The sequence below is a fragment of the Gymnogyps californianus genome, chromosome 6, assembly GCF_018139145.2.
Source record: "Gymnogyps californianus isolate 813 chromosome 6, ASM1813914v2, whole genome shotgun sequence".
In the NCBI taxonomy this organism is placed as follows: Eukaryota; Metazoa; Chordata; class Aves; order Accipitriformes; family Cathartidae; genus Gymnogyps; species Gymnogyps californianus.
The window spans coordinates 15,932,031-15,958,911 of record NC_059476.1 but is presented as its reverse complement, the minus strand read 5'-3'; the positions used below and the strand labels follow the sequence as shown (position 1 = coordinate 15,958,911).

The 26,881-nt window shown below is 55.3% G+C and overlaps 1 protein-coding gene across 1 annotated transcript; it reads left to right on the top strand.

Annotated features, from left to right (window-relative positions):
- Window positions 1-1,053: 1,053 nt before the first annotated feature.
- POLL (DNA polymerase lambda) lies at window positions 1,054-11,922 on the top strand. Its single transcript, XM_050898844.1, has 8 exons — window positions 1,054-1,190; window positions 1,343-1,640; window positions 2,314-2,476; window positions 5,601-5,924; window positions 6,538-6,711; window positions 7,673-7,801; window positions 9,844-10,012; window positions 10,399-11,922. Exons 1-8 carry the CDS (start codon window positions 1,076-1,078, stop codon window positions 10,758-10,760), a joined length of 1,734 nt encoding a protein of 577 aa, XP_050754801.1. The 5' UTR covers window positions 1,054-1,075; the 3' UTR covers window positions 10,761-11,922.
- Window positions 11,923-26,881: the final 14,959 nt, after the last annotated feature.

The window sequence follows — 26,881 nt, the reverse complement described above, 5'->3', positions numbered from 1 at the left end:
GTCTCCCAGCTGCGGGGAAGCCCCTGCGCCCCGTCTGGTTTGGGGGGGCCCTTCCCCTCTTGCGGCTGGGGTAGTGGGGGACTCCGGCCGCTCCCCCGCTGGTGCGGAGGGTCTCGGCCCTCTCGCCGCCCTTCCTCGGGCCGGGGCGTGGGGGGGTCTCCCTTCTTCCTCCCGCGGTGCTCGGCTCCCCCGGTCTCGGGCCCAGCCGCGAGGTTTCGGGGGAATTGTTTCCTGCACCCGAGGTTGTGGGTGCCGCTCGTCCTGGGGCGAGCTGGGTTGGTGGCGTTGAAGCCTTCGTGGCCTGGGGATGCTGGCAAGGCAAGCTTGGTACCTGGCGTGCATGTTTTGGTTTAGATTAGTTAAAATACTACCTAGAAAAACACTATTCCAGGTCCCGAAGAGGACTTAGGCACCCAGAAGCTTGGGTTTTTTTGGTGTGGTTTTTTTTTCTTTGTATGATAGAAAGTATTACTATTTTCAGAGAGCAGTTTTTTTGGTCAAAATGTCCTGAAAACAGAAGCACTTCTGTGAAGCTGAGTTTAGAAATGCAGCGGGGTTTCTTCTCCCCTGAAGCTGAACTCTTCTTTGCAGAAGCAAGGACTTGAGTCCAGCTCTGGGTTGGTGTTCCGGGGGATTGTGTTTAGTACTTGGATGAGAAGGTGGCTGTAGGGAGAGGACATGGCCAGGTGGGACCATTTTCAGCTCTTCCAAGCTTAATGTGATAGCTTGGGTTTTTTGCTGGCTTGTGTGTGAGAAACCTCTAAGGAAAATACAAAGTGCTGCACGAAGAGGAAACCTTCAAGTTGGCATTGGCTTAACATTGCAGCTGGGTGGAAGGGGCTGTTGGGATATACGGTGATTTGGGGTTTTGTTTGGGCTATGGAAAACCTTGTTTCCAGGTGCCTCCCTCAGGACGAGTGTTTTTGGAAGGCAACAACAAAAAATCCCAAACCAACAAAGTCAACGAGCAAAATGAGTGAACCTTAAGTTCTTGTGATTGTGTAACACTGTTCTAAGCAACCTCCCTCTTTCTTACTGGTATTCAGCAATTGCAGCTAAACTTCCCACCGGGCCTATGGAGCCACGAGGGATTGTCAAAGCCTTTCCCAAGAGGAAGAAGGTGAGGGATGACTCGGGGAAAAGCATCCCTCCAAAGATCCCAAAAGAGGAAGGAACAGAGATACCTGAGGGTGAGTCCTGCATGCCCATGATGTGGAACGGTGCCCCCCAAAGACTGCCTGCTACTGTTGGTGCCATCAAGTCCTATGTGAGATATGTAGCCCAGTTGGTTTGGGACACTGTTTCTCTTGCCACTGAGCTCCTGCCTCTCTGTTTTCCTCAGCAGAGTGGCTGAAACCAGTCACCGCCTACGTGTTGCAAGCTGGCATTGGCCAAGCCAGGGCAGAGATCTTCCACAAGCAGATTGTCCAGAATGGGGGTGTTGTACACAACCAGCTCTCCTCAGAGGTGACACATGTCATTGTGGCTGAGGACATGGACTGTGATCGTGCTTTTCGGCTCCTTAAATTAAGTAAGCTACCTTCAGGGCTGCAGCTAGTGAAGGCATCCTGGCTAAGTGCTTGCATTAGAGACCAGAAGCTGCTGCGTACCGCTGGCTACGGTGTCTTTATCCCTCACAGGTATGCAAATGCCACGCTGTCGTTCCTCCCTGCAGCGCTTCTATCCTAAACTGAACAGCACTAAAATTTGACCTCTGCTCAAAATCTCAGACTGCAACTCCTTGCAGCTCCTGTGGGCATGACTCAAAGTCACTTTTCCCCATACAGACTGTGAAATTTAGTGACTTTGTGACCAGTCACCATTCTGTGGGGTAGCAAAACATGGAATAGAGCCCAGAAGTGCTAATAGGAGTCCTGTCACTTGCTACAGGTGCTAAAGGCACCTCTTCCTAATCCATCATTGATAACAAGATTTCTTTTAAAAATGCTGAGGATTAAATGCTGTTTCTTACTTACTGCAGATGAAAAGTAGAGAGAGAATTGACAACTAGGCACAAGAGGAAATAAGGAATGGAGCAGCAGGCAGTCACAGGTTAGGATCAAAATGTTTTGGCAAAGTTTTGGAGAAAGAGTCTAAGAGTGAGGTAGATAAGAGTGGAAGTTGCAGGTTAGCGAGGTGGATGGAAATTGGGGAACTGAGCCAAAACCAGAGTAATTAATCTGCGATCTGAGAGAGTACAATTCATATGGGTTGTTTGCTCCATCCCAAAACATGTAGAAGGATTTCTCAGTCAAGCTTCTGGGGGCTGAGATGTCCTCCTTCTCCTATACTAAGGCATCTGATCCATGACAGGTACCTGGAGGAGGGAGAACTGCAGAAAGAGCAGCAGGTCCTGGGCCGTGAAGAGATCCAGCCCCCAGCAGAGGAGGGAGCAGTGAAACCAAATACTGAAACACAGGTGGGGGATTCCTCGCAGCGAGGCCTGGGCACTCTTGGACAGCAGCAGCTGGCTGAGGTGAGTCTTCCCGCACAGGCCCTTCTGCTTGCGAGCAGATCCTGCATGCTGCTTTTCCTGGCTGAGAGCATCCCTGCAGGGATACAATGCCGGATTTTCTCAGCAAAGGGAAGGCGTTTGGATGTTTCAGTGGGTTGGTGCTGGCAGACTCAGGCTGCGGACACGGTTACTGCTTCTCTTTGTCCCTTTTAGGTGTTAGATGTAGAAACAACACCCCTTAAATTCCTGTCCCCATCAGAACGTTTCCAGCTGAAGCAGTCCTGGTGCTTTGATCAGGCCAAGGCTCACTCTGGTGATCTTGTTTCCCCTGCATCCTTTTGAGGAATATTCCCTGACTGAGAATATCTCCCTTTCAGGAAGCTGTCTCTGATATTTCATCCCATGTTCCTGCCTGAGCTGTACTGACCCATTCTCCACTCCTTGGCAAGCACCCTGTTCAGACACATGTGCAGTGGATCAGGTTGCCACTTGAACGATTGTGGTGGTGTGCTTAAAATATCTGTGTTGGGTTATTAGTGGCCTCTGCTGTGAGTCAGCTTCTCCGACCTGCTGTTAGCTTTCTTTCCTTTCTCTGTATTTTTGCTCAAGTTTGCTGAATTATTTTTGGACATTGGCGTCATTCAAATCTGTCTGTAGCAAAGTTACCCCAGACCTCTTAGAGCAGCAGCTGCCTTGTAATGCTGGCATCTGTTTTCTAACACAGTCCCAAATTTTGTTTCATAAAACCCTGTAGTTACTCCCTAACTGGCAGCCCACTGAGGGCTCCTTTGTTTTAGGCTTTCTCTTGAATATGTGTAGGGGGGGATCTTTTCTCCCCAGACTTACTATCTAGTGTGCTATAGGCAGAGTTGGCTGCTGCTTAACTGCATCACCTTTGCAGTTACCCCATCTTTGCTGTTTCTTGTAACTCTAATTTAGTGGCAATTGTTGTTAGCAAATCTCACACTTAACAGGAGAAAGGATCTTTTGTACTGTTACGGATCCTGTGGTATCTGCCCCGCTTTCTGCTCACATTTACTTTGGGTGGTCAGACAGCTGCTAGAGTCTGAAGCCTTATTGCCTTTTTTCTTTTAAATCCCCTCAAGCAATTATATTTCCTGTTAGTCTGTGCACAAAAGCGATATTTGTAGACACTTCAGTAAAGTCCCTTGTCCCAAGCTTTGGACTATGTGAGTTTGGGGAGGAGCAGAGAACCCACGGGATATGCTTTAAAGACAGTACCAACCACTTTTAAGACCCAGCTACAGCAGTAAAGCTGAAGCTGAAATCTCAGCTTAGAAGTAGCCTCCATTTAAGCACAGAGTCTTTTCTAGCTTGCGTGGATGTTTTTCCTCTAGGAGATGATGAGTGTGCCAGTGTTTCATACTGAACAGGGGCTGCTCTGGGAGTTCTGCATTTGGATGTAAACTCCTGTGAGGAAACCCTGTTACCAGTCAGACTGTAGTGGCCACTGTGTGACTAGCATCTGGATGCAGTAGTTTTCTGCAAGGCAGCCTTTGCAAATGGTGCCAGTTATTCACTGGCTGAACCCTGGGGCTGTTACCCCAGGCTGCCTGCCTCCCTCTCAGGTGGCGTGTTGCCTCAGCTACTGGGCTTCAACTGCTATCCTGGCTCCTGTGCTCTGCTCCAGACAAACCATGCACATCCCAGTCTCACCCAGCTCTAGCAAGTCAGCTGCTGTAGGATCCTGGAGTATCTTAGAAGCTAATGGGACTAGCTGGTTTTGCACGTATGGTTGTAAAGAGTCCATCAGCTTTTTTGGCGAAGCATAGAGAATTAGGGGTTTATGTGCTGTTTCACCTGAGTGACACTGCTGGCCGAGAGGATGGAAATTGCATGCTCCAGCTGCAGAGTTCTTTGCATTGTGGTTGGATAACATGCTCCTTAAATGCTTTTAAGGGGCTTACTAACCAATCTGAACACTCTGAGGCTTTGCTGCCCTTCAAGGGAACGGTGTCTCAAGGGAGTTGCATTTCAAAGCAAATAAAACTGCTTTAGTCTATCAAATCCTCAGTCTGACCCAGTTTTCAGAGTTATAAAACAAGATTACAAAAGGGAAACATCCTGCCTCTTCTGCCTAAAGACTGCAGCTCTGTATCTTGCAGGAATCGTGTCTCCAGACCTCCTTAGCCAGCAGAACCAGAGGTTGTAAGGATATGGCTCTGACTTAGTTAGGCTGACACTCTGCAGAAACTCATAACAGGACTTGTGTGCCGCATGTAATTGCTGGACTGATCCCAAACAGCCCTGTGCCATTCAGGGTTACTTACACAGCACAGAAGCTCTTGGGTCTTCGTGGACTCCTGTGTTTATACATCAGGAGAGAGGGGGACCCCAGTGAGCAAAGCAGTCTACAAAGCCTCTGTGCGGCTTCCCACTTCTATCCCCTTTTGTTCGTTACCTGAAGCCAAGGCTCATTGTTTCTTAAGTCTACACAGAGGCATCCTAATGCTGAGGGTATCAGCAAATGTATACATTGGTTCTTTCTTCTGTCACTGAGGAATGTGGAGTCCTTTGTGTCATTCCTTCCTCCCCCTTTTCTCTTGCAGATAGCCATGGGGAAAATGAGGGGGTTGTAATTTACTACCCTGTTAAGATTTTGTGTCTGTAACATGAAAACAGAGTTCAGTGCCTATCTCCTGTCATCTGCATTATGGGGTGGAAGGTGCAGAGTCTGAATGTGAGATGTCTGTGCAGCCACCAGACCAGCGAAAAGTTTCCCAGTGGGAGCACAGAGTCAGGATCTCCCCCAGCCAGGGATTTCAGCATTGTCAAACCATGCTGCTGGCAGCAGTTGCTCACTTAACCAGTGTCTTACCTCAGTTCGGTCTCAGGGGCTTGGCTATAGGAGGTGCGTGCGTGCTTGGATCACAGGTAAACAGCAGTCTCTAGTCCCCTGTGCTTTATGAGATGTAGCTTCAAGGGGTGTATGTGTAGCTTGAGGCGTGAAGAGCTACGGTGTGCATATAACCAACCACTTCTAGAGATGGCAGTTTGAGCACTGTGTGCCCTGGAGGTTGGTTAGTGCTCTGACTTCCTACTCTCAGGATCAGCCTGTGCCAAGGGGACATATGTGAGGCATGCACTTATTCTCACATGGCTGCTTTTCTACCTCTCCCTAAAGAAATACTCTGATGATGAAGACAGTGAAGGAGAAGATGCTAGTGTCACTCAGGGAGATCTGGAAGCATTGATTTCTGGCCGCTACCCTGTGAAATCATCAGAGGAGACCAGTGACAGCTCTTCCACAGTGGCCCAGCCTGCCAGCAAGTGGGTTTGTGCCCAGTCCTCCAACAGCAAGAAGGAGAATCACAACCAAGGCATCACAGAGAAGCTAGAAGTGCTGGCAAAGGCCTACTCTGTCCAGGGGGACAAGTGGAGAGCTCTGGGCTACTCCAAAGCCATCAATGCACTCAAGAGCTACCACAAACCAGTCACCTCCTACCAGGTAAAACACCTTCCCAGGGTGGTGGAGCAGGGAGATAGACCCAGCATCCTAGCTCTGTTATGAGCCAGATCCCTTCCTCTTTCTGTATGTGGAATAGTTTATCTTCAGGCCTTGGGAATTCCTTCCTGTGTGGTGACTTCGATCAAAGTTGTGTAGCAAGTGCGAGTTGGGATTCATTGACCACCTGCAGTGTTTTCAGAACAGCAGAAAAGTGAAGTCGAGCCTTTTAGGGCCAGACCTGAGCACTCATGAGATAAATGCCTTCCCCAGGCACAGTGCAGGGACATTTTCACCTTCCTCTTAAGCATCAGCAACTGGCCACCATTCAAGATAATACGTAAAACTAACTGGATCTGAGCCTTATTGACTGTAACAGTCCAGCCATTCAGTGTGTTAGTGTTTCAGTCCCGTTCTCTATGCTTGTCCTTTTCCACTTGGCATTGAATCAATGTAGCCTATGTAAGCCTGGACTAGAGAGGAGACCATCAGGCAGAACTAGCCCTGCCACTTACCAGTCACTGATCAAACGGCTAACCAGGCTCTGAGTGGGTAGCAGCTCCCCAGCTTGTCTGTGATCTTCACTTCTCTAGTAGCAGCTCTGGTTTCTTGCTAGGAAGCCTGTAAAATCCCTGGGATTGGGAAGCGGATGGCGGAGAAGATCCTGGAGATCTTGGAGAGTGGGCACCTGCGCAAGCTGGATCACATCAGTGAGAGTGTGCCCGTGCTGGAGTTGTTTTCCAACATCTGGGGAGCAGGGGTCAAGACAGCTCAGATTTGGTACCAGCAGGTAAGTTTAGTGCCTTACACAAGAGGTTCTCAGGCTATGGTCTGAAGACTGCTGCTGAGTGTAGGAGAATTACTTTCACAAATAGTTTCCAGTTGCCAGTATCCACGGATGGGATTTGAGTCTGGTTTTATGGGAGGAGCTATGAGGCTGGGTCCCATTGTGGTGTGTTTAGGGAGAATGGAGTGCACCCAGCTGAGACTTGAGTTTGGGTGGGGGTAGAGGACAAAGATGTGTGATAGGCGGTGTGGGGGACACACTGCCTCTTCCGTTAGCATCGCTGCTTGGAGGTCATGTCACACTGCTCATGGCAATGACACTGCTAAGAGCCAGGCTTGAACCAGGACATCTTGGCCATGAAAGCTCCTCATCCAGTTGCTGGCCCGTTGGCCTGGCTGGCTCCTGTAGCTGTCAGAGCAGCTGTCCACCTTGCCTGGAAGTTGTAAAAATGAGGTTGAAGTAATTGTGCCAACAAGAGCAACCCAGCCCAGTGCGTGGGTTCCTTTAAAAACAGTTTGTTGCCTGAGCACAGAGCTAATGAAGCCTGGTTTCCTGTAGTGTTTGGTTTATGACTGGATTCTTTGCTGTCTTAAAAATATGGTTGTGTTCATGCTGTAGGTTTTCCCTCATTGGGATATTCTGGGTGTTGTTCCTTTACCTGCATTACTTGTTTTCCTTCAGGCTGTGGGAACACAGTGCCTTAAGAACAGTAGCCTTCTGTCAGGTTTAGTTAAGATTCAGAGTCATTATGGGGTGGAGATTAGAGGTGTGTGTGGGTAGTGGGATTGCCTAAATCCCTTCTTTTAGGAACCAGGCCCTAAGTGATCTCTGCATGTGATCTCAGAAGCTGTGACTGGCCTGGACTTAAGACAGGTTAAATACAGTCTCCCCAAATCTTGGCTGAAAGTATTTGAAGAGCAAAGTCTCGGTAGATGTTTGAATATCATCACATGGTCTGCATTAGGGTTTCCGGACGCTGGATGATATCCGCACCAAGGCGACTCTCACCAGCCAGCAAGCTGTGGGGCTGAAGCACTACACGGATTTCCTGGAGCGCATGCCTCGGGAGGAAGCTGCAGAAATAGAACAGACTGTGAGTAGCTCGGCCCCGGGCCCTCAGAGTGGAGTACCTGCTGGGACCTGACAGGAGGGTGCATGCTGTGGAAATGTCCCTCGCTGTTATAGCTGAGCTCTTCAGCCTCTCCTCTGAGCAGGGTCAGTGCTTGGGGGACCCTTTTTGGGCACGGGCACGCAAGGCACCTACTTTGCCCCGTAGGAAGGTTCAGTTTGAGTGCCTGGCAAGGAGGAGGATACTTCACAAGTGTCAGTTCTACGCACTGCTTTGAAAAAGGCTGCGTGTGGCATGGTGGGATGAGCAGGTTCCTAGCTCCTCTTTCCTGCCTTTCATCTTCTCTGAGATGTCTGCTTTCAGCCGAGGCCCCTGAGCTGTCTCCCTGGTGCTGCTTCTCCGAAGGAAGCTGTGAGCACCCTGTGATCTGGTTGTCAGTGGGAGGACAGAGCATGGATATCCTTGCTGGAAGCGAAGGGGATCCAGGTTGCAGATGGGTGCTGCTTGCTCTAGTACGCCATGGCATGCCAGGATTATGGGGTGCTAAGCCAGTGTACCCTAATGTGAGCAGAGAGCTTGGGGGACACACTGTCATTGCTACCCCTGTGCTCTCTGATCACCATGGAAGCAGCAGCCAGCGTGACCTGTCACTCGGCCACAGGGCCTGGCCACGAAGAATACGCTCCTGCCAGGCTCCTGCTGGGGTGTCAGTCCCGTGTGCCGGATTAGCCATTTTGGTGGTGAGTGGTCCCTTTCCCAGGCAAGCTGGGCCGAGGAGCTGGCTCTTGGGGGTGGGTCTATTGTTATCTTGATGGGATTACTGTGCTCCCCTCCATACACACGCACACACCTCTGATCCAGGCCCAGGAAGGAGAATGAGGGATTAGTCACTGTCTGTGCTGCCTGTCACAGTGAGATCTGAGGAGCTTTTAGGCTCTCGGGTGGGGCTGGGAGTTTTCTAGAAATCTTCATTTAAAGCCAGAAGGGGGGCAAGGACACCAGAGGAGGGCTTGCTCCGCATGAGAAAGGCTTGTGGCTTCTTGGAGCACCTCTGGGGCAAAGGTTAATGGGTTTATCTCTTGCTAATGAAGGATGATCCCCAAGAGTGACAAGGGGCTGTGGGCATGGACACTGCCTTCCTGAACCCCAGCCTCTGTGATGGCCTCGTCACTGGAAATTGCTGAGCCCCTAATTATTTGCTGCCAGCAGGGTGATTGGCACAATCAGACCAAGAATACTTTATTCCTATCTAAGGACTTGGGAGCCTTTCTTAAGCATTTAATGAATGAAGCCATCAGAATTAGCACTGTCTGCACAAAACAGGAGCTGGGGTCCAGCCTGGAGGTGGCTGCATTAGGGGAAGTTCTGATTATATGTGTCTGATTGCTGGCAGCAGCACGTTGGCATCCGTTCGGTCTAAAATGCTGGGACATTTGTGTTTTTTCCGGGTCAGGAAGCCCAGCTCTCCTGCAAAGGCAGAGCTCCTGGCAGGAGTGGACTCCAAGGGGCACTTGCAGATTTTCTGCTGTCTTGAATGCTGCTGGGGAGACTCCATGAGCCCATCTCTGCTTCTGAAACAGGACCTGCAACCATCTTGTGTTGAACTGATTCTCTTTGTGGGCAGAGCTGGTGAGCTTTGCCCTCCTGGCCCACAGGAGAGCTGAAAAACCTCTTCTCTCCTGCTGTCTCAGAAACCGAAGGTTCTGAAAGGTTGTGCTGTACTTTGCATCCTCCTGCATCTTCCTGCTTGTCCCAACCCAGCTCCAGCCCAGTGCCCCCAAGAGCTGATGACTGATGGTAGCACCATGGTAGATCATTGTATTGTGTGGCAGCGTGATGGGCATTTGCAGGACTGGGTGGAAGCCACCCTGGCTCACGTGGCTCCTGACAGCAGGCCAGCCTCCTTGGTGGGGCAGTTTGCCATGCCTGCCAAGTGTCTGCTCTGTATGGAGACCCTGGAGATGCAGGACAGGCCGCAAGGCAGGCACAAGATCCTTTGTTGCCTTGATGGAAAGGGCATGAAGAGACTGGTCTTTGACTCCTCATCCCTCTTTCTCTTCTTGGAGGTCAGACAAGCTGCCCTGGCCCTGAAGCCTGGGCTCGTGTGTGTGGCATGTGGCTCCTACCGTCGGGGGAAGCCCACCTGTGGAGACGTGGATGTGCTAGTCACTCACCCAGACGGGCAGTCTCACCGTGGGGTGTTCAGCAAGCTGCTTGACAGCCTCCACAGGAGTGGTAAGAGGACTGGGGGCTGGCACATGGTGCTCAAAGCTGTTCTTAGCATGGCCAAGCCAAGGAGGCAGTGTGGTGAATGGCATTCATTGAAGGGCAGGTGATCGCTTTTCCCAAGGACAGGACATCTTGTAAGTCCTTAAGAGTACTGCCCCTGGTCCTGGCCCAGTTCCAGGGGCAGCTCTACAGCCAGTGTTACGGAGGGAGTATTGCTGCAGCTCAGCATGGCTTCTCCTCTCTGTGTGAGGCTGTCAGGGCTGAGGCTGGGTTGTCCTTGGGGTCCCACAGCACACTGAGACACCTCAGCTGCTGTCTGGACAGTGGGGAGTTCGGGGTGGGGGTATCAGTCTCTACCATTCAGCTCCTCTCTGCCTGTTCTCTCTCCCCAGGCTTCCTTACGGATGACCTGGTGAGTCAGGACAACGGTGATCAGAAGAAGTACCTGGGGGTGTGCCGCCTCCCCGGGCCAGCCCAGCGTCACCGCCGGCTTGACATCATTGTGGTGCCTTACAGTGAGTTCGCCTGCGCCCTGCTCTACTTCACCGGCTCAGCTCACTTCAACCGCTCCATGCGGGCCCTGGCCAAGACTAAGGGCATGAGCCTATCGGAGCGTTCCCTCAGCTCAGCCATAGTGCGAGGTCGTGAAGGCATCAAGGTGGCATCTGGTCACCCTCTGCCCACTCCCACTGAGAGGGATGTCTTCATTCAACTGGGGCTGCCTTACCGGGAGCCCTCAGAACGGGACTGGTGACACCCAGTTGTCACCCAGCACCCTGGACCCACTGCCGTGCTGCTGTTGTGAAGGGTGCTGGTTTCCCCGGTGCTGCTCTGTGGTGACTGCAGACTGGGGAACATATCCCAGCAAACCAGGGCTCCTTGCAAGCATGAGGCCTTGCTGCTGGCAGAGCTGTGTGGCTTCACCCAGCAGAGGCCATGGGCTGGAACCACGCTGGAAGCGCTGCCTGATGCCACAGGCAGCCCTTGGCTATCAAAAGGGCTCACTGCCCATCAGCTACCCTGGCCCTGCTCTCCCCAGGGAAGCTTCAGAAGGCTGGGCTGCACAACCTTGTGATCCAGCCCCTCCCAGTGCTTAGGAACAGGGGAAGTGGGATGCATCTTCACCTGTGTCTGAGCACAGAGACCCCAAAATCTCTGTCCTGAGCTATGCATGAAGGCAGCAGGGGTCTGGCTTGGCCTTCCCCCTTCTCACTACTGCTGACAGCTGCTACTGCGGGAATCATGAAGGGTCCCCCTGTGCTGCTGCTGTGTCCTGTCTCTGTCTGAGCTGACGTGTGTCCTCTGGTGGGTCTCACTACACGGGGCCGGGCTGCTGCGACTGCCACCAGCTTCCCCTGGTGCCAGGTAAGCCTTGAAGGAGGCGCAGGGACCTGATGTGCTGTGCCTGCTTGCTCTCAGCCTGTGTGCTGAGGATCCTGCAGCGCAGAGAGCTGTGATCCCCTTGGTCTGGCCCCAAGGGCTCCCTTCCTCTCAGCGCAGGAGAGGAGCGGACCTCACAGCTCGGGGAGCTGTGCTCACAAAGGGTTTGAATGTAATGGCACTGAAGGTAACCCAAGAGGGCTGTGTGTTTGTGCATAGGAGGCACGGAGGCAGAGAGAAACATGAGGAGATAGTTTAGTTCTAATTTGGGTGAAGCAAAGCTTTCCCATTTTTGTATGTGTGGAAGCCATGGAGTCGTCTGGTTTTTGATCAGAGAAAGTGTGTGTGTATTTGTGTATGCATGTACATGTGGCTGGCCCTGTCAGTTCCATGGGAGTGAATTTTATTTCTCAGGAAACTGCAACTATTTTATATTCTGAAGATGAATTTGTCAGAGACTTTCAGTGCTCTGTCTCCGTTACGGGTATTGCGGTGGTTCCTCCTGGCAGAGGTGCCGTTCTGTGGCATCGGCTGCCAGGAACGCCATGGTGGGCGTTTCTGTGCCAGCACCCCAGGGCTCCCTCTGGCTGGTCTCTGGGCCTGGCCCGGCCTCCCGCTCCCTTGTCTTGTGGGGGACCCAGCCACCCCGGCTCTGCATTCTGCCGTGTCTTTGTCACGTGCAGTGACAAGCTGTGTGTTTGCTGCCAGGGCAAGCACAAGGGCATTAAACCTGGTGGGTTTGCACAGTTTCTTGCTGCAGTGTCAGCTGTGGCTGCTGGGCACCAGTAGTGGGGCTGGGGTGTTTGCTGGGGAGGCCTTGACCCCAGCAGTGTCATTTGACCCCAGCCTTTCTGCTGAACACCTGATGGAAATGAATGTCTTCTGGTGTGTCTTGGTGCTTTGAAATTTGAAGTATAATAAATCCCGTCTCTCTTTTTCCTTCGCATCTCTGTCTTTTTGCTCTCTGCCCTGCAACTGTTGAGACTCTTCCCTCTGGCTGACCAGGAGCCCCTCCTCTCTCCCTGTTTTCAGTACGGGCAGGGAGAAGGCAGTGGAGACCTTCATGCTGTTGGATCACCACTTCTGGCTCTTAGGGCAGGGAGTTGCTGGCCACCGTTCTCCGATGGCAGAGTTGGGACCTGGCTCTGTCCCGGCATCCAGCTGGCCACATGGCTGAGCTGGGGCTGGCCGTGCCCAGAGAAAGGAGCAGTTCCCAAGCTCTGAGCCTTGGGCTGAGCTCTTACTTCAGGTGTGGGGTCAGGAAGGGATTGCTGTCAGTTTTTCCGTATTTCATTGAGTAGGGTATATGGGTGTTGGCTGCTGCTGTCTCCTGTTCTGTGCCTGGAACACAGCTCAGACTCCTGAGCATGCAAGTGCTTTGGTTGTCGAAGGGGAATCTGAACAGCCTGGAAGCCAAGGGAGCACATGGAGATGAGCAGCAAGAACGATTGGCTCAAAAGGGAGATGGAGAATCTGGAGAGGGACAGGAGCTGCTGGGGCAGAGCCAGCGAGGACTGGGCTGGATTATGCAGGAGCAGTCAGCCCCAGACCAGGGCCTGGGAGGTCCAGGGGCAGCATTCTCTCCCCAGGAAGGCTGTGCAGCCCAGGGACCAGCCCCAGAGAGGAGGGGGTCCCCATCCTTGGGGTCAGTCAGGCTTGGCTGAGCAGGGCCACGGCTGGCCTTGTCCAGGGCTGGGGATAGTCCTGCCCCAAAGGGAGGTTGGATGGGGGCTCCCTCTCCCTCCAGTGCTGCTGGGATGATCCTGGAGGATTTGTCCTAGAGCCTTATGGCTGGCAGCCCCGGGCCCAGGCCTATTTCTGCCTGGGGGTGGGGCAGGGAGCAGAGCACAGGGCTGCTCACCTTGGCCCCTTCATGAACACGGGTTTGTCTCCAGCTCTGGATGCTGGGGCGAGCTGTTCCTGGGGGGCTGGGGCTGCACCTCTCACCAGGGCCCCGTACTGGGGACATCACTGGAGGTGTGGGAGATGTGGCACTGCTAGCCCCCAACTCCTTCCCATTTGTCACCCTCCCTCTCCAGGGCCACAATTCACACCCTGGTGCCAAACTGGTGCTGCAGCAGCACATCAAAGCCCTGGCCCTGGCCCTGCTCTTTGTGCTGCTTTTACTCGGGGGGGGAGGCCAGACACGGGGATGTGTGGGGCCGGGGCTGCTCAGGAGCAGGACTGTTCGCCCAACCCCTTGGGAAATGGCAGTGAAGGTGGCCCCAGTGCATACATGTCATGTGGAGGCTGCTGGAGGAGCAGTCCCCGCCAGCCCCCTGCTCTGAGGGAAGGAGCCTGATGTCTGTCTCCTCCCACCCCACAAATCCCTGCCCGGGACCTTTGGAGGGGGCAGAGGGCCCTCCTGTGGCCAGCTGCAGCCAGGTGGGCCAAGGGTGGATGGGGACCATCTCCCCTGGGTGCAGCTGCGGTGGATGCAAAGGGGCAGGAGGTGAAGGAGCACGACCAGGAGCTCGTCCAGAGCAGCTGGAGGTGATATTTCTGGATGCTGAAGGCTCCAGCTTCTCCTTTGTCCTGGTGCAAGGGAAGAAACATGAGGGGCTGGACTGTGCTGCCCACTGTGAGTCAGCCCTGGGCTGGGCAGTCCCTCCTGCCCTGGATGGAGGGGACAGAGCTGCCCCACACAGTCTCCTCTTTGTGCCCCTAATCCTGCTCTCCGTCCTCCCAGTCACTTGCAGACCCCAAGCCAGGGGCTACCTCCAGCCTGACATCCCCTGAGGCCACGTGCTCCTCTGAGACTCCTCTTTTGCCCTTGCAGCAGGGCAGGACCTAGCCACCCCCTTACCCTAGCACACCTTCTGCCTCTTCTAGACCCTGGGATGCCACACTTCTGAAGAAGGTACAAGGGATGGGGCTCCTGGGGTGCCTGGGAGGAGGTGGGTGCTGAGCCCCCAGGATGGGTGCAGGCAGGGTGAGCAAAGATGGTTTTAGACATGTCTAATGAGGTGCCACCTGGTTCCTGCTTCCCAGGAAGGGGCTTCGGCTAGTTCCCCTCCCCAGTGCGTCCTCTTCCCACTCTCCCTGGCTGTGAGTCTGATCATCCTGAAAATTAAAAATAAACCCAAACGCAGCAGCACTTAGAGACTGAGTGGAAAGTCGGGAAGCTGGGACGGGTGCTTCGCTCCTGCTGCGGAGCCCCTTGATCCCACCTCGCCATCCCTGCACCCCCAAGGTGGGTCCAGACTGGGAGCTCAGGCAATTTCTGTCCCCCCATCACACGTCTCTCTGCCCCCTGGGGTAAAAGGAAGAAAAAGCCTGGGCCAAGTCGCTGCAGCTCCAAGCATTAGGCAGCTCTTCACACTCTGCTCCCTACCCTGCAGGAAGGATGTCCATCCTTAGCTGTCATGCTTGTCCTCGTGCAGGGGTGGGAGGGTGCTGGGGCTGGAGAAAAGGGGTGCAGAGGGGGTGATTTGGCTCCTAACACTGGCACTTCGTATTCATGAATAAATATTTGCTAATGGCAGCATGGCCGGGCGAATGTAAGGGAGCTGCTCCCCCCGCCGGAGCAGGCAGGGAAATGAATATGAATTTATCATGATTAGGTGAACCCAGCAGGGAGAGCAGGAGAGAGAGGGCTAGGCAGGGAGGGGGCGGGCGAAGATGGATCTGTGCAATAAAATTAAATAAGGACACCAAATAGAGTCACTTCTCACATGCCCGCCCGCCCTCCTGCGTGCGGGGCCTCTCCCGCCTCTCGCGCTCCTCTGGCTTTGCTGATTTCTCTCTTTCCTCAAATTTATGAGGCCAATTATGAAGATGAGGTTGGAAGTTCTCGGAAGTTCACTAAATGCAAAGTGTGGTCCCTGCTGTTCCCATCAAATTAATTAACCAAGCGCTATTGATGGCCAGGGCGACATCGGCGCGGCGTGGAGCGCGAAGGAAGGGCTTTTGAGGTGCAGCTGAGGGGGGCCTGGTGGAGGGCAGAGCACCCTGTGGGGCATCCTCAGGGCCAGTGGATGCAGAGCAAGAGCCCTGCCTGGGCAGCTGGTGGGCAGCAGGAGTGAGGGACGCAGCAGGGGATGCACCAGGTCCCGGCGGCAATGCTCGGTATCGCAGTCTCTGTTTCCAGCACCGGTGGTCTCTGGCTGGAGGAAGATCCACCTGGGTGATGGCAGGGCTGCCCTGATGGGAACGTGGCATGGATATGTGGCAGGATGCTGTGCCATATCCTGTGGTGGAGGCAGGGGCTGGTGGTCGGCGTGAACCTGTGTCTGGAGGAGCAAAGCCTGGAGCCGGTGCCCTCTTGGGCACCCCAGGATCATTCCCCCAGCCAGGTGGGGTGATGCTGACCATGATATCCCATGCAGGTGGTCTGCACAGGGGCCTCACACTTGGTAGACAAGTGACTTTTTCCCTATGGCTTAGCGGTGATGGTGCAGCCAGGACAGGCCCACTGCCACCTTCCCCTGTTCCCCAAGTCCCAGCCGCCCTCCCTGCCTCTGTTTCCCTGCTGGCGCTATGGGAAACAACCTACCTGTGACTTGCAGGTAAGATGGCATGAGCGGAGTGCCCTGATTCAACACAGCCCCTTGGCCATCCCTAACCTTTGCACGAAGCAGCCTGGCTCTGTGTTGGGCTCAGGGAGAGAGTGGGCTGCTTCGCGACGAGGGCAGCAACCACATGCCTAAAGCACATCAGCTCTTACGGGGCAGCTCCGGTGCCTGGAGTAGCTGTGTTGTGTCCCCCCCTCCCAGGGAATGGCTTTTGGGGGGGTCCAACATGACCCCCATGTCTGCCGTGTCCCATGGTGCTGAGATGCTTCTCCTCCGTGCTCACTGCACATGTCAGCAGCTGGGATGCTGCTGCAGAGCTGCTGCAGCGTGGGGATGTGAGTCCCCACAACAAGGGCAACAGCCCTTCCTTCGCCTGTCTTTTTGGGGGGAAAAATTCACTCAAAGCATTTTATACATTGCTCACATAAGTCTCTCAACACTGGCTGTGCTACAGCAAGTGCTTGAGGTTGTAAAAGGGTCCAGTACTGAGGTCCTGGCTCAAACCCAGGACGTTTCCACTTGCTACACTGCCACTCTGTGCCTCAGTTTCCCTCCTTGCATTTCCTGAGGCTGTTTGCTCTTTGGGCAGGGTCTGGTTTTCACTGGGTGCAAACAGCATCCCAGTTCCCAAGGAGCCTTGGTAGCATTTAGTGGCTGTGAGACATGGCCAAATAAAGGCTCAGTCCTCACCCCCAAACCAGCCTTGTTTCACACCAAATATATGGGCCATAAGGCTCCCTGCTTGCACCACCCTGGCACGGGGACCTTCCCCTGTAGTGCCATGGGGTCCTGACTTACTTAAATCCTTTTGCAATCTCTGTCCGGGTCCAAGCAAACCAGCTTGTTCAAGGGGTGAAAGATACAGGCTGTGTCCTCGGACCAGGGATCTCCCAGAGGGGGAAGGACACAGAGGTCCTGGGGAAGGCCAGATCTGAGCACCCCTGCATGTGCCCAGCTCCTGGCATGGCTCCGGCCGCGTGCCTCTTGCCTTTCCCGCTCCTGCTTCTCTTCGCTGGCTTTACTCCTGCCCCAGTGATCAATGGGCTCTGGTAGGGCTGGAAAACAGCACAAACAGAGGCATTTACAAACCCGCTGTCTCTCCAACAGGGCCATAACTCAGGCTTCCCGTCACTGCGGGGAATGGGAGGCAGGCGCTCCTGCTCTGGCAGCGGCGGCAGCACCGACGTTTCCCCTCTCGTGGTAAATGCGTTACTTGGGGATAATTTACCTGCTTATGTCAAGTTTTAAAAAGAAATAGACTGGCTGCTCTGCAGCTCCTGACACTCACAGCATGCGTGCGCGGACACACGTGTCTACCCAGAGAAAAAAATCACCTAAGCTGAACGGAGCGGTTTACAAAAGCCTGGACTTCAGAGCTGCAGTCCCTGCGTGGAGTCTCCGGTGTCTAGTACTGAGGCTGAGCTCTCGCCACGGTCTGTCCCTCCTTGGGATCTCCAGGGTCTGCAGCCACCCACCGGCCCTCGCAGGACTGCCCAACTGCACTGGGGGCTGCTCAGGGCTGGGTGCCCCGTGTCTCCCACAGTGTGCCGGGAGCATTCCCTGCCCACGCTCCTCCAGGGCAGTGGACCGGGGTGGTGGTGGGGATGCTGGCACAGCCGCCCTGTCGCCCGTGGGTGAGGACCTTGCTGGGGACCCTGGGCAGCTGAGAAGCTGCTCCCGGCCGGTCCAGCCCCGATGCGGTGGGCTCGGGCAGCCGCCGTCCTCGCAGGCAGCAGAGGGAGCTGGAGGACTGGGTATCGGCAGCAATGGGCAGGCTGCAGGCAGCCCGGGCCTATGCTGGGGCCCTCCGGGCTGGGCAGCTCAAGCAGCCCCATGGGGGGGGGAGACACCCCCCCCCTCCACCCAGGTTCCCCCCAGCAGGGCAGCGAGAGGTGCCCCCAGCCTGCAGACTGTCCCCTCAGCCCCGTGGTGCCACCCCTCTGACCCCGCTCCAGACACATCACCCTTGTGGGTGCCCACCGCTGCTGCGGACACCTCCTGAGCTGGTCCTCCATCCCTTCTCTGGGCTTTTAGGGGCTCAGCCCTCCTGCTTCATTATGGGGGGCCATGCAACTTCTCTCTGGCTGGACCCCACCATGTCCCTTATCCCTGCCCCCCTGTAACCCGCCAGGGCAGGTGGCACAGTGCTTCCCATCACCCTGAGGACCTGCTGGGGGGACAGCAGGGTCCCTGTGGAGCCTGGCTGAACATGGCGGGGGGTAAGGCCTCCATCCCTGGGCAGCATCCCAGGGCTGAGGGGAAGTCCTGCAGCATGTGGTGGGCACCTGTCACTGCCATCCCACAGTCTCCTTGCCCATAGGGAGCTGATTTATGTCCAGGCCAGCCTGTGCTGACCTCCTACTTTGGCTCAGGCATTATAACTAATGGCAGGTCAGCAGAGCTACAGCGGAAGTGAAGTGGCTGGTAGGGGGCTGGGGAGGGGGGGACGCAGGGGAGGGGGGGCTGCCGAGGCTCTGGTTGCAATGGTACAGCTACCCAGAGCCAGGGGCAGCAGGGCTGGAGCAGACGTAGCTCCCAGCCTGTCCCCCTCCACCCTGTCCCTGTCCCCTCTCCTGAGGGCTCTCCCTGACCATGCTCTCCTCCTGTTTTACCCGCAGCAGGGTCCTGGGTCAGCAGCAGCAAGCCTGGAGGGTTGGCTTCTTGTTGGGGGGAAACTGAGGCACCCACGGACTGATGGCTCGATGAATATTAACAGCAGAGCCAGGGAGGACACCAAGTATCTGGGCACAGCCCCTGCCCAGCCCAGCCTTGCTGAGATGACGGACCAGGAGGACCTGGCACAGGTACAGTGGAGTGTGGTGCCACGGTTGGTGGCCTGAAGCATCCACCGCGGTCTGTTGCCCCCACCTCCATGACCCATGAGCCCTGGGGTGCAGAAATCTCCTGTGGGGGTTACACTCCTCCTGCCCCCACCCCTGGGACATGTGTCCCTCCAGGTCCCAGACCCCCACCCCAGTGCACATGGGCCCTGTGTCACTCAGCCCCATCACACGACGTGCTCTCCAGGTGTTTTGGCGGTAAGCCCTGTTTGCTTTCCTAGCTGGACTGAATAACAAGCCCTGCAACACGGCCAGACTATGGGAACTGAGCTTTGGGGACACCTATTTCAGCTGCCACCCCAATCCCTGCCTGCAGCAACTGCTGAGGTGGGACCTCAGCACAGCAGTAAACCTTGATATTCGTGTACCCACCAAGCAGATGCTCCCCGTCCTGACATGATGCCAGCCTGACCTGCCAGTCTAGGTGGTCTGAGTGGGTTGAGGCAAGCCCTTGGGGACACTATAAAAAACACCTGCCCCACTCCTGGCCACACACCGAGAGCTCTGCACTGTCCAGTGATAAGGGAGAACATTTAATAAAATGACAAGAGCACAAGAAGAACAAGGTTTCTGACTCCTGAAGCTCTGCGGGAGCGTTTGCACAACACAGTGATTTCCTCACTGTCCTGTACTTGGGCAGGACCTGAGTGTCCCCCAGGGGTGGCACTGCCATGGCTAATGTCATCGGTGTGCCCCGGGCTGGGTTTCCCTGCCCTGGCAGGAGCCCAGCTTTGCCCAGGCAGTGGAAGGGAAACTGGGAACAAACTTGACCACGGTCCTGTTGCTTGGAGGGCTCCCACCCCTTGGCTGCACTGCAGGAGCTCCCTGCTTGCCCAGTCTCCTGATTCTCCTGATTTGGCTTTATTTTGCCGGGAGGAGCGCTCTCTACAGTGTATTTATTTTCCACGCAGCACGTGCTGGTTTGGCTAGGGACTCACCCACAGGGTGGCACGTGTGATCCCAGGGGCAGAGCAGGGTCCTGAGGCTAAGAGACAGTCCCTGGGGTGAAAACTGCATCCCCACGAGATGTCTGCACAAACCTCTCCCTTAAGATCATCTGTGAGACAGGGCTGGGGCCAGTTTTTTGGCAACTGTTTGTAGTGCTGTTGACTGGAGTTAAACACCACTGGTCTTGCCCAAATTTCAGGCTGATGCTGCATATGTGACGCAGCCTTGCTGAGACCCTGCCTTTGCTCTCTGCTGGGGAAGGACGAGAAGGTAGCAAACCATACCTGTGTAAGACATTAGGACTTTCCCAGAGATAAGCAATACCTGGCTGCCTGCCTGTGGCGGGAAAGGCTCTTTTTCGGTGGGCTGTATTGCCAAGGGCTGGGGTGTGCTGGCTGCCATCCCCTCGGCCGGACGTGCAGGGCTCTGCGAGCCTCTCCTGGCACTGCCTGGCCATCCCGCAGATGCAATGGGTCTGTTGCAGTCCCACCAGGCTTCCTGCTGCTGTTTGCAAACTGAAGGGTCCGCTGGTGTCCAGACTGACACTTGTTGTGCTTTCCAACTGATGATAACACACATTTCTGCTCCCCGTTTCTCAACCAAGGAGTATTAACTTTGCAAGGCCGCAGTGAAAGCTCGCAACCTTGCAAGCAATCCCTCCCCAACAAGTTTATCAAGTCCTTCACATGACCCCATTGCAGGTCATTTTGCAACATTATGGGGGTGAATTTTTAATTTTTTTTTAGGGCCCTTCTTAGGGCTAAGCTGGATTCAGGCAACAGCAGCTTGTGGCTTGCACCACCCTTGAGCATTGGCCACTGACAGGTCCGGGTGCAGCATCCAAAGCTCAGCCCAGCTGGGGAACCATGTCCTCTGGTCTGAACCCGCTGCAGAAACAGGAGCTCGGTGCACTCTCATCCGGCTCTTGGCAAAGGCGATTTGTTTGAAATCCTTTCCATGGCCTCTGCACTTCTTTGGGCTGCTGGCTTTGGGAGAACAGGTTAAATCTATGCTGCTAGACAGCATCAGAGGCTGAGCTTCATTCAGAAGAAGCTGTTGGAGGACATCGTTGCTCAGCTCTCACTCTGAACAGGCCTAAAGTTAGATCTGGGATGTAAAAGTTGGGGAGTACAGATAGGTGAGTCCGGCTCCAGATTAGCAGCTTTTACTACAGAGCTGGGATGGTCCCACTGAAAATGGTTGCCATTTGGGATCAGTTTTTCTCCAGCAATATTTCAAGTTTGTCAACCCCCCTTTGAAGGTCTGGGCAGGTGGAAGGGTCATGGGGAGCTGTAAATAAGTGGGAGCTTTAAAAAACTCCCTGAAATGACCAATAAATCCCCCAGGACATGACAGAGATCATTCACAGATCCATCCCAAAGAAACCCAGCTCTTCACTGAAAAGAAAAAGTACTTTCAAAAGCATAATCAGAGCAGCATAATGCGGTGCCCGGGCAGGAAGCAGCCTGCATCCAAGCCTCCTTCTCCATTGCCCAAGGACAGTGACGTCCCCTGGCAGGTCCCTGTGCCACCCACTCCCCGTGCCTTGCTGTGTCCTGCCTGGAGTTGTGGGGACACATGCCGCAAAGCAAAAGAAAGGGAGAGTCTGAGCCTACAGACTGCCTGGCATAAAGTAAATAACACATGCTGGATCCAGCCATAACCTGCAGCAGGAGAGGGCTGCTCCATGCTGCCCTGTGGGGTGCAGAGTGCGTGTGGGGGCTGCATCCCCTTGGCATCACCCACGTCAGGTCTGGCAAGGGCTGCCCAGACCTTCGCCGCCTGCAGAGAAGATGGAAAAACCCCACCGGAGTGGCCTCTCAGCATGTCTGCAAGGTGCCAGCAGGGCCAGATCCAGCCACCCAGAGGGACCCCCATGGCAGTGCAACTGCTCTTCTCTCGGGACCTGGACTGAAGGTGCTGGTGGGGGTATCTATAGCCCACTGAGACACCCCACAAGTCTGACCACATCTCTGGATGCTCTTCAGGTCGCTGGGGACGGGGAATGAGTCATCACTTGCACATCTCCTTTTCCTGCACTCCAGTGAAAACACCCAAAGGGGATGAGGATGTGGGGTGGGCTGAGGTGGGGAGGGAGACCAGACCTACCTCCTTGCCAGGGTGCTGGGAAGGGGTGAGGGGCACGCAGGCAGCTGGGTGGGTGTGCGGACACCCAGCTGCGGCGAGCAGGTGGCAGCGGGGAGGTGCAGGGTCTATCGGGAGAAGCGCCTGCGTGCACAGCCTGGGCACCCCGTCCTGGGGCCATGGGGTGCTCATCCTTGCTGTGCACCCCACACTGGGAGGCTCACAGCCCCTCTTCCCCAGCAGCTGCTGGATGCAGCCCTCTCCCACACTTGCTGGCAGCTGTGGCCGTCTCCTTGCCACCAAGGGCACAGCCATCGATGTGCTTAGTGAGCATGGATGGCCATGTCCCCCAGGGGGGTCTGCCCCCCCCCAGCTGCCTTCCCCCAACCCCATCCCAAAGCAAGTCATTGCTTCCCATGAGCATCCCAGGGACCCCTCATGCGCTGTTCAGCCCCTCGATGGCCATCCTCCCAGGGTGACGCTCTCCTGGCCCCTCTCAGCCATGCAGCACTCCCCCCCCGCCACCCCACACGCTGCAGCAGATGGTGGAGGTGACATTTGTCTGTGCGTGACGCACTTGACGGTGTCCGTGTCCCCCCTCCTCCCTTCACCCTGGATGGAGGAGCCTTGAGCCCACCCGGCAGAGGTGGGATGGACAGGCACAGGCTGGGGGGTCCCCCCCAGCCCCCACCTCTACCGCAAACCCCCCAGACATCTGCACCTCTTGTCTGTCTGCTACCCCACCAAAACCCCTCTCCCTAGGGGCTGAGGCATCGTCCCCGAGGGCGAGCGCCCATCACCGCGGGGTGTTTGGGGGGGGGGGGCGGGTGGGGGCCGGGCACCGGGGACTCCTGTTTGTTCTCCGTTTTCTGCCTTAATTAGAACCCGGAGAGACCAGGCGAAATCGCATTAGCGCAGGGCCCCGGTGCGCTGAGCCATCCATCTTTTTTTATTACAGCGTAATGGGGCTGCTCGCGAGGCGCCGTGCGATTTGTCACAGGCCTCGTTCCCTGATAACGGGCATTTGTCATCACTTTCTTCCCGTGTTAATGTCATCATCGGCGAGCTGACAGGCAGACCCGTTGAGGGAGCACTGGCGACAGACCACATCCGTCAACCTAATATTTCCATGGCTGTGGGGATCAGCCGGGCTGCGAACACACATTAAAGTGCTTATGAGGGGAGGGGAAAGAAAAAAAAAAAGTCGTTGTCATTAATTAAAATGTTAGTGCGAGCGTGTGTGCGGGTGGCGCTGCGTGGGGACGGGGGGGCTGCGGCGCGGGGGGACGCAGGGCAGCACGGGTGCGATGCGGTGGCCTTTTAACGGAGCGCGCATCAGCTCCTGAAACCCATTTAAAAGATATTTGGGACTGGGGAATCGGCGGCGAGCACGGTGGAAAGGTCATTGTTAATAAGGGAGAGCGTGCGGGAGCGTGCGGGGAGGGTGCGGACACGGCTGGTGGAGGATGGCAGAGACTGTCACCCCCCTGGAGCGGGGGGGGTGTTTGTCCCGCGAGGTGTATTTGAGCCACTTGTGTCACAAAGTGGGCGGCCTCAGCCCTACGTGGCAGCAGGACAGGGTGGGGGGAAGGTGACCCCACAGTGGGGTTGCTGTGCAGCTGGGCAAGGGCAGGAGTGGGGTGTGAGGTGGGCTGTGGGCTGGGGTCAAGGCAGAGGGGGCTGAGCACCCCACAAACACGGCTCCAGAACAGGGCTCTGCAGCTGCAAACTGCAGTCTGGAGGGCCAAACCTGTGACACACACCCCCTGTAAGCAGCCAGCGAGGAGACCTGCCCCAGGCCCTGAGGCCGGCTCAGCAGCAAGGGGGCTCAGGTCCTCACCCCATAATATTTGGCTGTTGCCATGGAAACAGTTGGTGGTGATGGGGAGGAGCGTGGGCAGCGGAGGGTGCATGGCACCCTGGGTCTTCGTGGTGGGGGGAGTCTGTTTTCTGTGCTTTTCTGGGGTTCCTGTGATCATACAGAACAGGAAGGTTTGGGTGGCAGGTTTTTGGTTTTTTTGTTTTTTTACATTAGCTTTTGGTGTGTTTGGGAGTGTTTTGAGTGGGTGTCTCAGCCGGCTTTACCCACTGCCCTCCCAGCTCCCATGATGTCCTGGTACAACCCCAATTTGCACGGCAAAATGTGGCTCCAGGAGCTCTGATGCAGCCCAGGGGGGTCCAGAAATGGGTACCAAAATGCTTCTTCCTCTGCCCAAATCCAATCTGCAGGTCCCCTGGGAGAAGTCCCTGATGTTCCCAGCCTGTGGCTGGATACGGTGCCAGAGGACCGGGCACTGGCACTGAGCAGGCAGGCGTGGGCAGTGCTGAGGCAGGCATGGGCAGCGCTCAAACCCTGCTTAGTGCAGAAGGGGGGCACGAGTTTTGAAAATGTGGCTGTGCACAGAGCCTTCACCCCCATGTCCCCCATCCTAGGGGACGGGCAGGGGCAGGCTGTGAAGAGGGCCACTTGTCCCCTGTCCCAGGAAGGCTCCCGGCACTTTCTTTCACTGCTCTTCTGTTTTTTTCTTCTTTTCTGTCCATCCTTGTTCCAGACACAGGCTCTGTGCACAGGACAATCAGGTTTGGGGGGAGATGTGTGGCTTTTTTAGAGACCGGGGCCCTCTATGTGTGTGCACATGGACACACTCATGTACACACCCACACACACACACCCACAAATCATTTCTGTTAGTGCACCCGAAAGTTTGGCTCCCCAGCCAGTGCCTGGGGCTATCACCCAGGTTGGGAGTTTCTGGGATGGGGAGAGCTGGGAGGGGGTAATTATCTCCAGGTGCTGATGGGGAAACTGAGGCACGGAGCAGGGACTTGCGGTCCTCATCCACGCTGTGGTTACTGGTCATCCCGTCACTGACATCATCCGACAAGTCTGCAGACATCAGGGAAAAGGTGTCTGGGAAATTTTCTCAGGGCTGCCCAGTGGTGGCCGGACTCCCAGCCCCATGACATCCCCGGCCAGGACCTCAGCCCCCCCAGCAGCAAACCCTGCCACCAAACCCTCCCTCTGCCCCAGCTCCCCACCATAAATCACTGCCCTCCATTGGCCGAGGACCTTTTAAAAAGGATTTATTAGGGGGAATTTAAGCACAGGCGGCGATACGGTTTCATAAATCGAAAGGCAATAGCGCTCATCATTACCAGTTCATTTGAGGGGTGGCATCCCCGCTCCCCCCATTCCCGCAGCCATGCTAACAGCCCCCTCCCCGGCACCGCTGCCTCTGCTGCTCCCCTTCGCCTCCCAGTCTGTGGAGACCGCGAGCGTGGAAAATCCCCAGACAGGGAGTGTAAATGCTTGTTCTTTGTAAATGAAGAACATAATTAACATTAAATTAAGGTAATACAAATGAAGACAACACAGAGCCTGACAGGATGAGTGTTTGGGGAGGCAGTAGAGAGAAGTGATTCATATTTTTAATTTACTGTACAAATAGACTAGCAGGGCTGGGGGGAAAAGGGCCATCCAAGTGGAGTGGGGATTTTTTTTTTTTTTCCCACTGTTGTTTTGCTGTGCTTTAAGCACACAATGACTATTAAAGTCAACTGCCCATATAATAGGACATCTCCTACATGACTGCTCTCCGAGAGGCAGCTTGCTGTAGCAATAAATTCTGGGAGTGCCATCTGCTGGTGTGCACCCTCCTCCGGGCACCCTCGCCTCGGCCACCCCAACGCCTGGCACTCGTACCCGGACAAGCCCTAGCAGCCTGCGCCTGCTGTGAAGACCTACTCCTATAGAGCACCGGCCATGGACCTGCTGGCATTAATACAGAATTATTATTTTTTTCTATGGGGTAACAAACACCTTTTTTTTTTCTCCCCCAAATATGCCCTTAAATTGTTCATCATCTTTTTTTTTTTTAAAGAGGTTGGGGGGTCTGGTTGATGCCGAGGAAATATTTTAGGCTTTTAAAAGAAACAAATCACTGTTCTCCACCCCTTCAAAGTGCTGGGTTTCAGCTGAGTGCCTGTTACCCAGAACACAGTAAAAAATCACCCATTTTAGGTTTTTCCCTGCAAAAAGGCGCTTAACCAGGGTCCGTGCGAACTGCAGGCTCAGCTGGAGCTGGCTCTGCACTTTAAGGAGATGAGAGCTGCGGGCTGAGCCCGGGGAGACCCCAGTGCGGGATGACTTTCAGCCAGGAGCGAGCCAGGTTTACCGTAGCACAAGGGCATGCATGGGGCTGTGACGCCTGGAATGGGCACACTGCCACCACCACGTCCTTGTCCCCTTCCCTGGGGGACTCCGGCCACCACTGTGCAAAGGAAAAACAAAAGAAGGCGCCAAGAGGCCCCATTCCTGGCTGAAATCACCCTTCCCAGGCAGAAGATGCCCTGGGACTGCTGAGAGCCTCCCACTCTATGCCAAAACTGGAGAGGGTGTTTCACCATCTGCGGGGCGGGTGTCCTAATTTTGGGTATGCAAACGTTGCTCTCCGGGTCACTCGTGTCCTGGCAGTTATTACCATGAGCAGTGTCCATGGGTCCAGGGCTGGATGGGTTGGTGGTGGAGAGGGGCTGGTCCCAGCTCCTTGCTCCATCATTTGCCGTGTGTCCTTTGCTGCCTTTTCCTCTCCCCTTCTATTCTCGCCTCCTGAATCACCCCCAGGGGTGGGTCCAGCCCATCGCCTGAAGTTTTGCCAACCCCAAGGTGCAGCCAGGGCCTCTTTAACCCCTGCCCCGGGGCACTGGGGAGGGCAAAGGGGTTGGTGCAGGACAAACTCTGTATCCAAAGGGAAGAGGTTCCCCCTGCCTTTTGCCCCTTCCCTGCTTTTACTGAAGGTGTGTTTGCACACAAGGCTGTGACTGGGGGGACATGGAGTGCCCTGGTGTGGGCACTGGGAGATGAGGGGGGTCCCACCCTGCAGTCTCAGACCCCCCCCATGAGCACTGATGTCGGACTTTGGTGGGGGCTCGGCTGCCCATCAGCCTGGGCTGCTCCCCATGATGTGCCGTGCCAGATGCACCACGTCCTTGCCGCCGTGCAGCCCCACAGCCCGGTCCTTCTGCTCCCAAGGAGAAACCGGAGAGGGCCGATGATGGAGCCCCACGCCACGCTGGCTCCTCTGCCAGCTTTGCCCTGCTTTGAAAGA

Bases quoted from the DNA above. Each gene is read 5' to 3' on its own strand.
- POLL (XM_050898844.1), top strand. From the start codon at position 1,076: ATGGAGCCACGAGGGATTGTCAAAGCCTTTCCCAAGAGGAAGAAGGTG. The intron at 1,191-1,342 runs GTGAGTCCTGCA...TGTTTTCCTCAG, and splicing joins AGGAACAGAGATACCTGAGG to CAGAGTGGCTGAAACCAGTC. The intron at 7,802-9,843 runs GTGAGTAGCTCG...CTCTTCTTGGAG, and splicing joins CTGCAGAAATAGAACAGACT to GTCAGACAAGCTGCCCTGGC.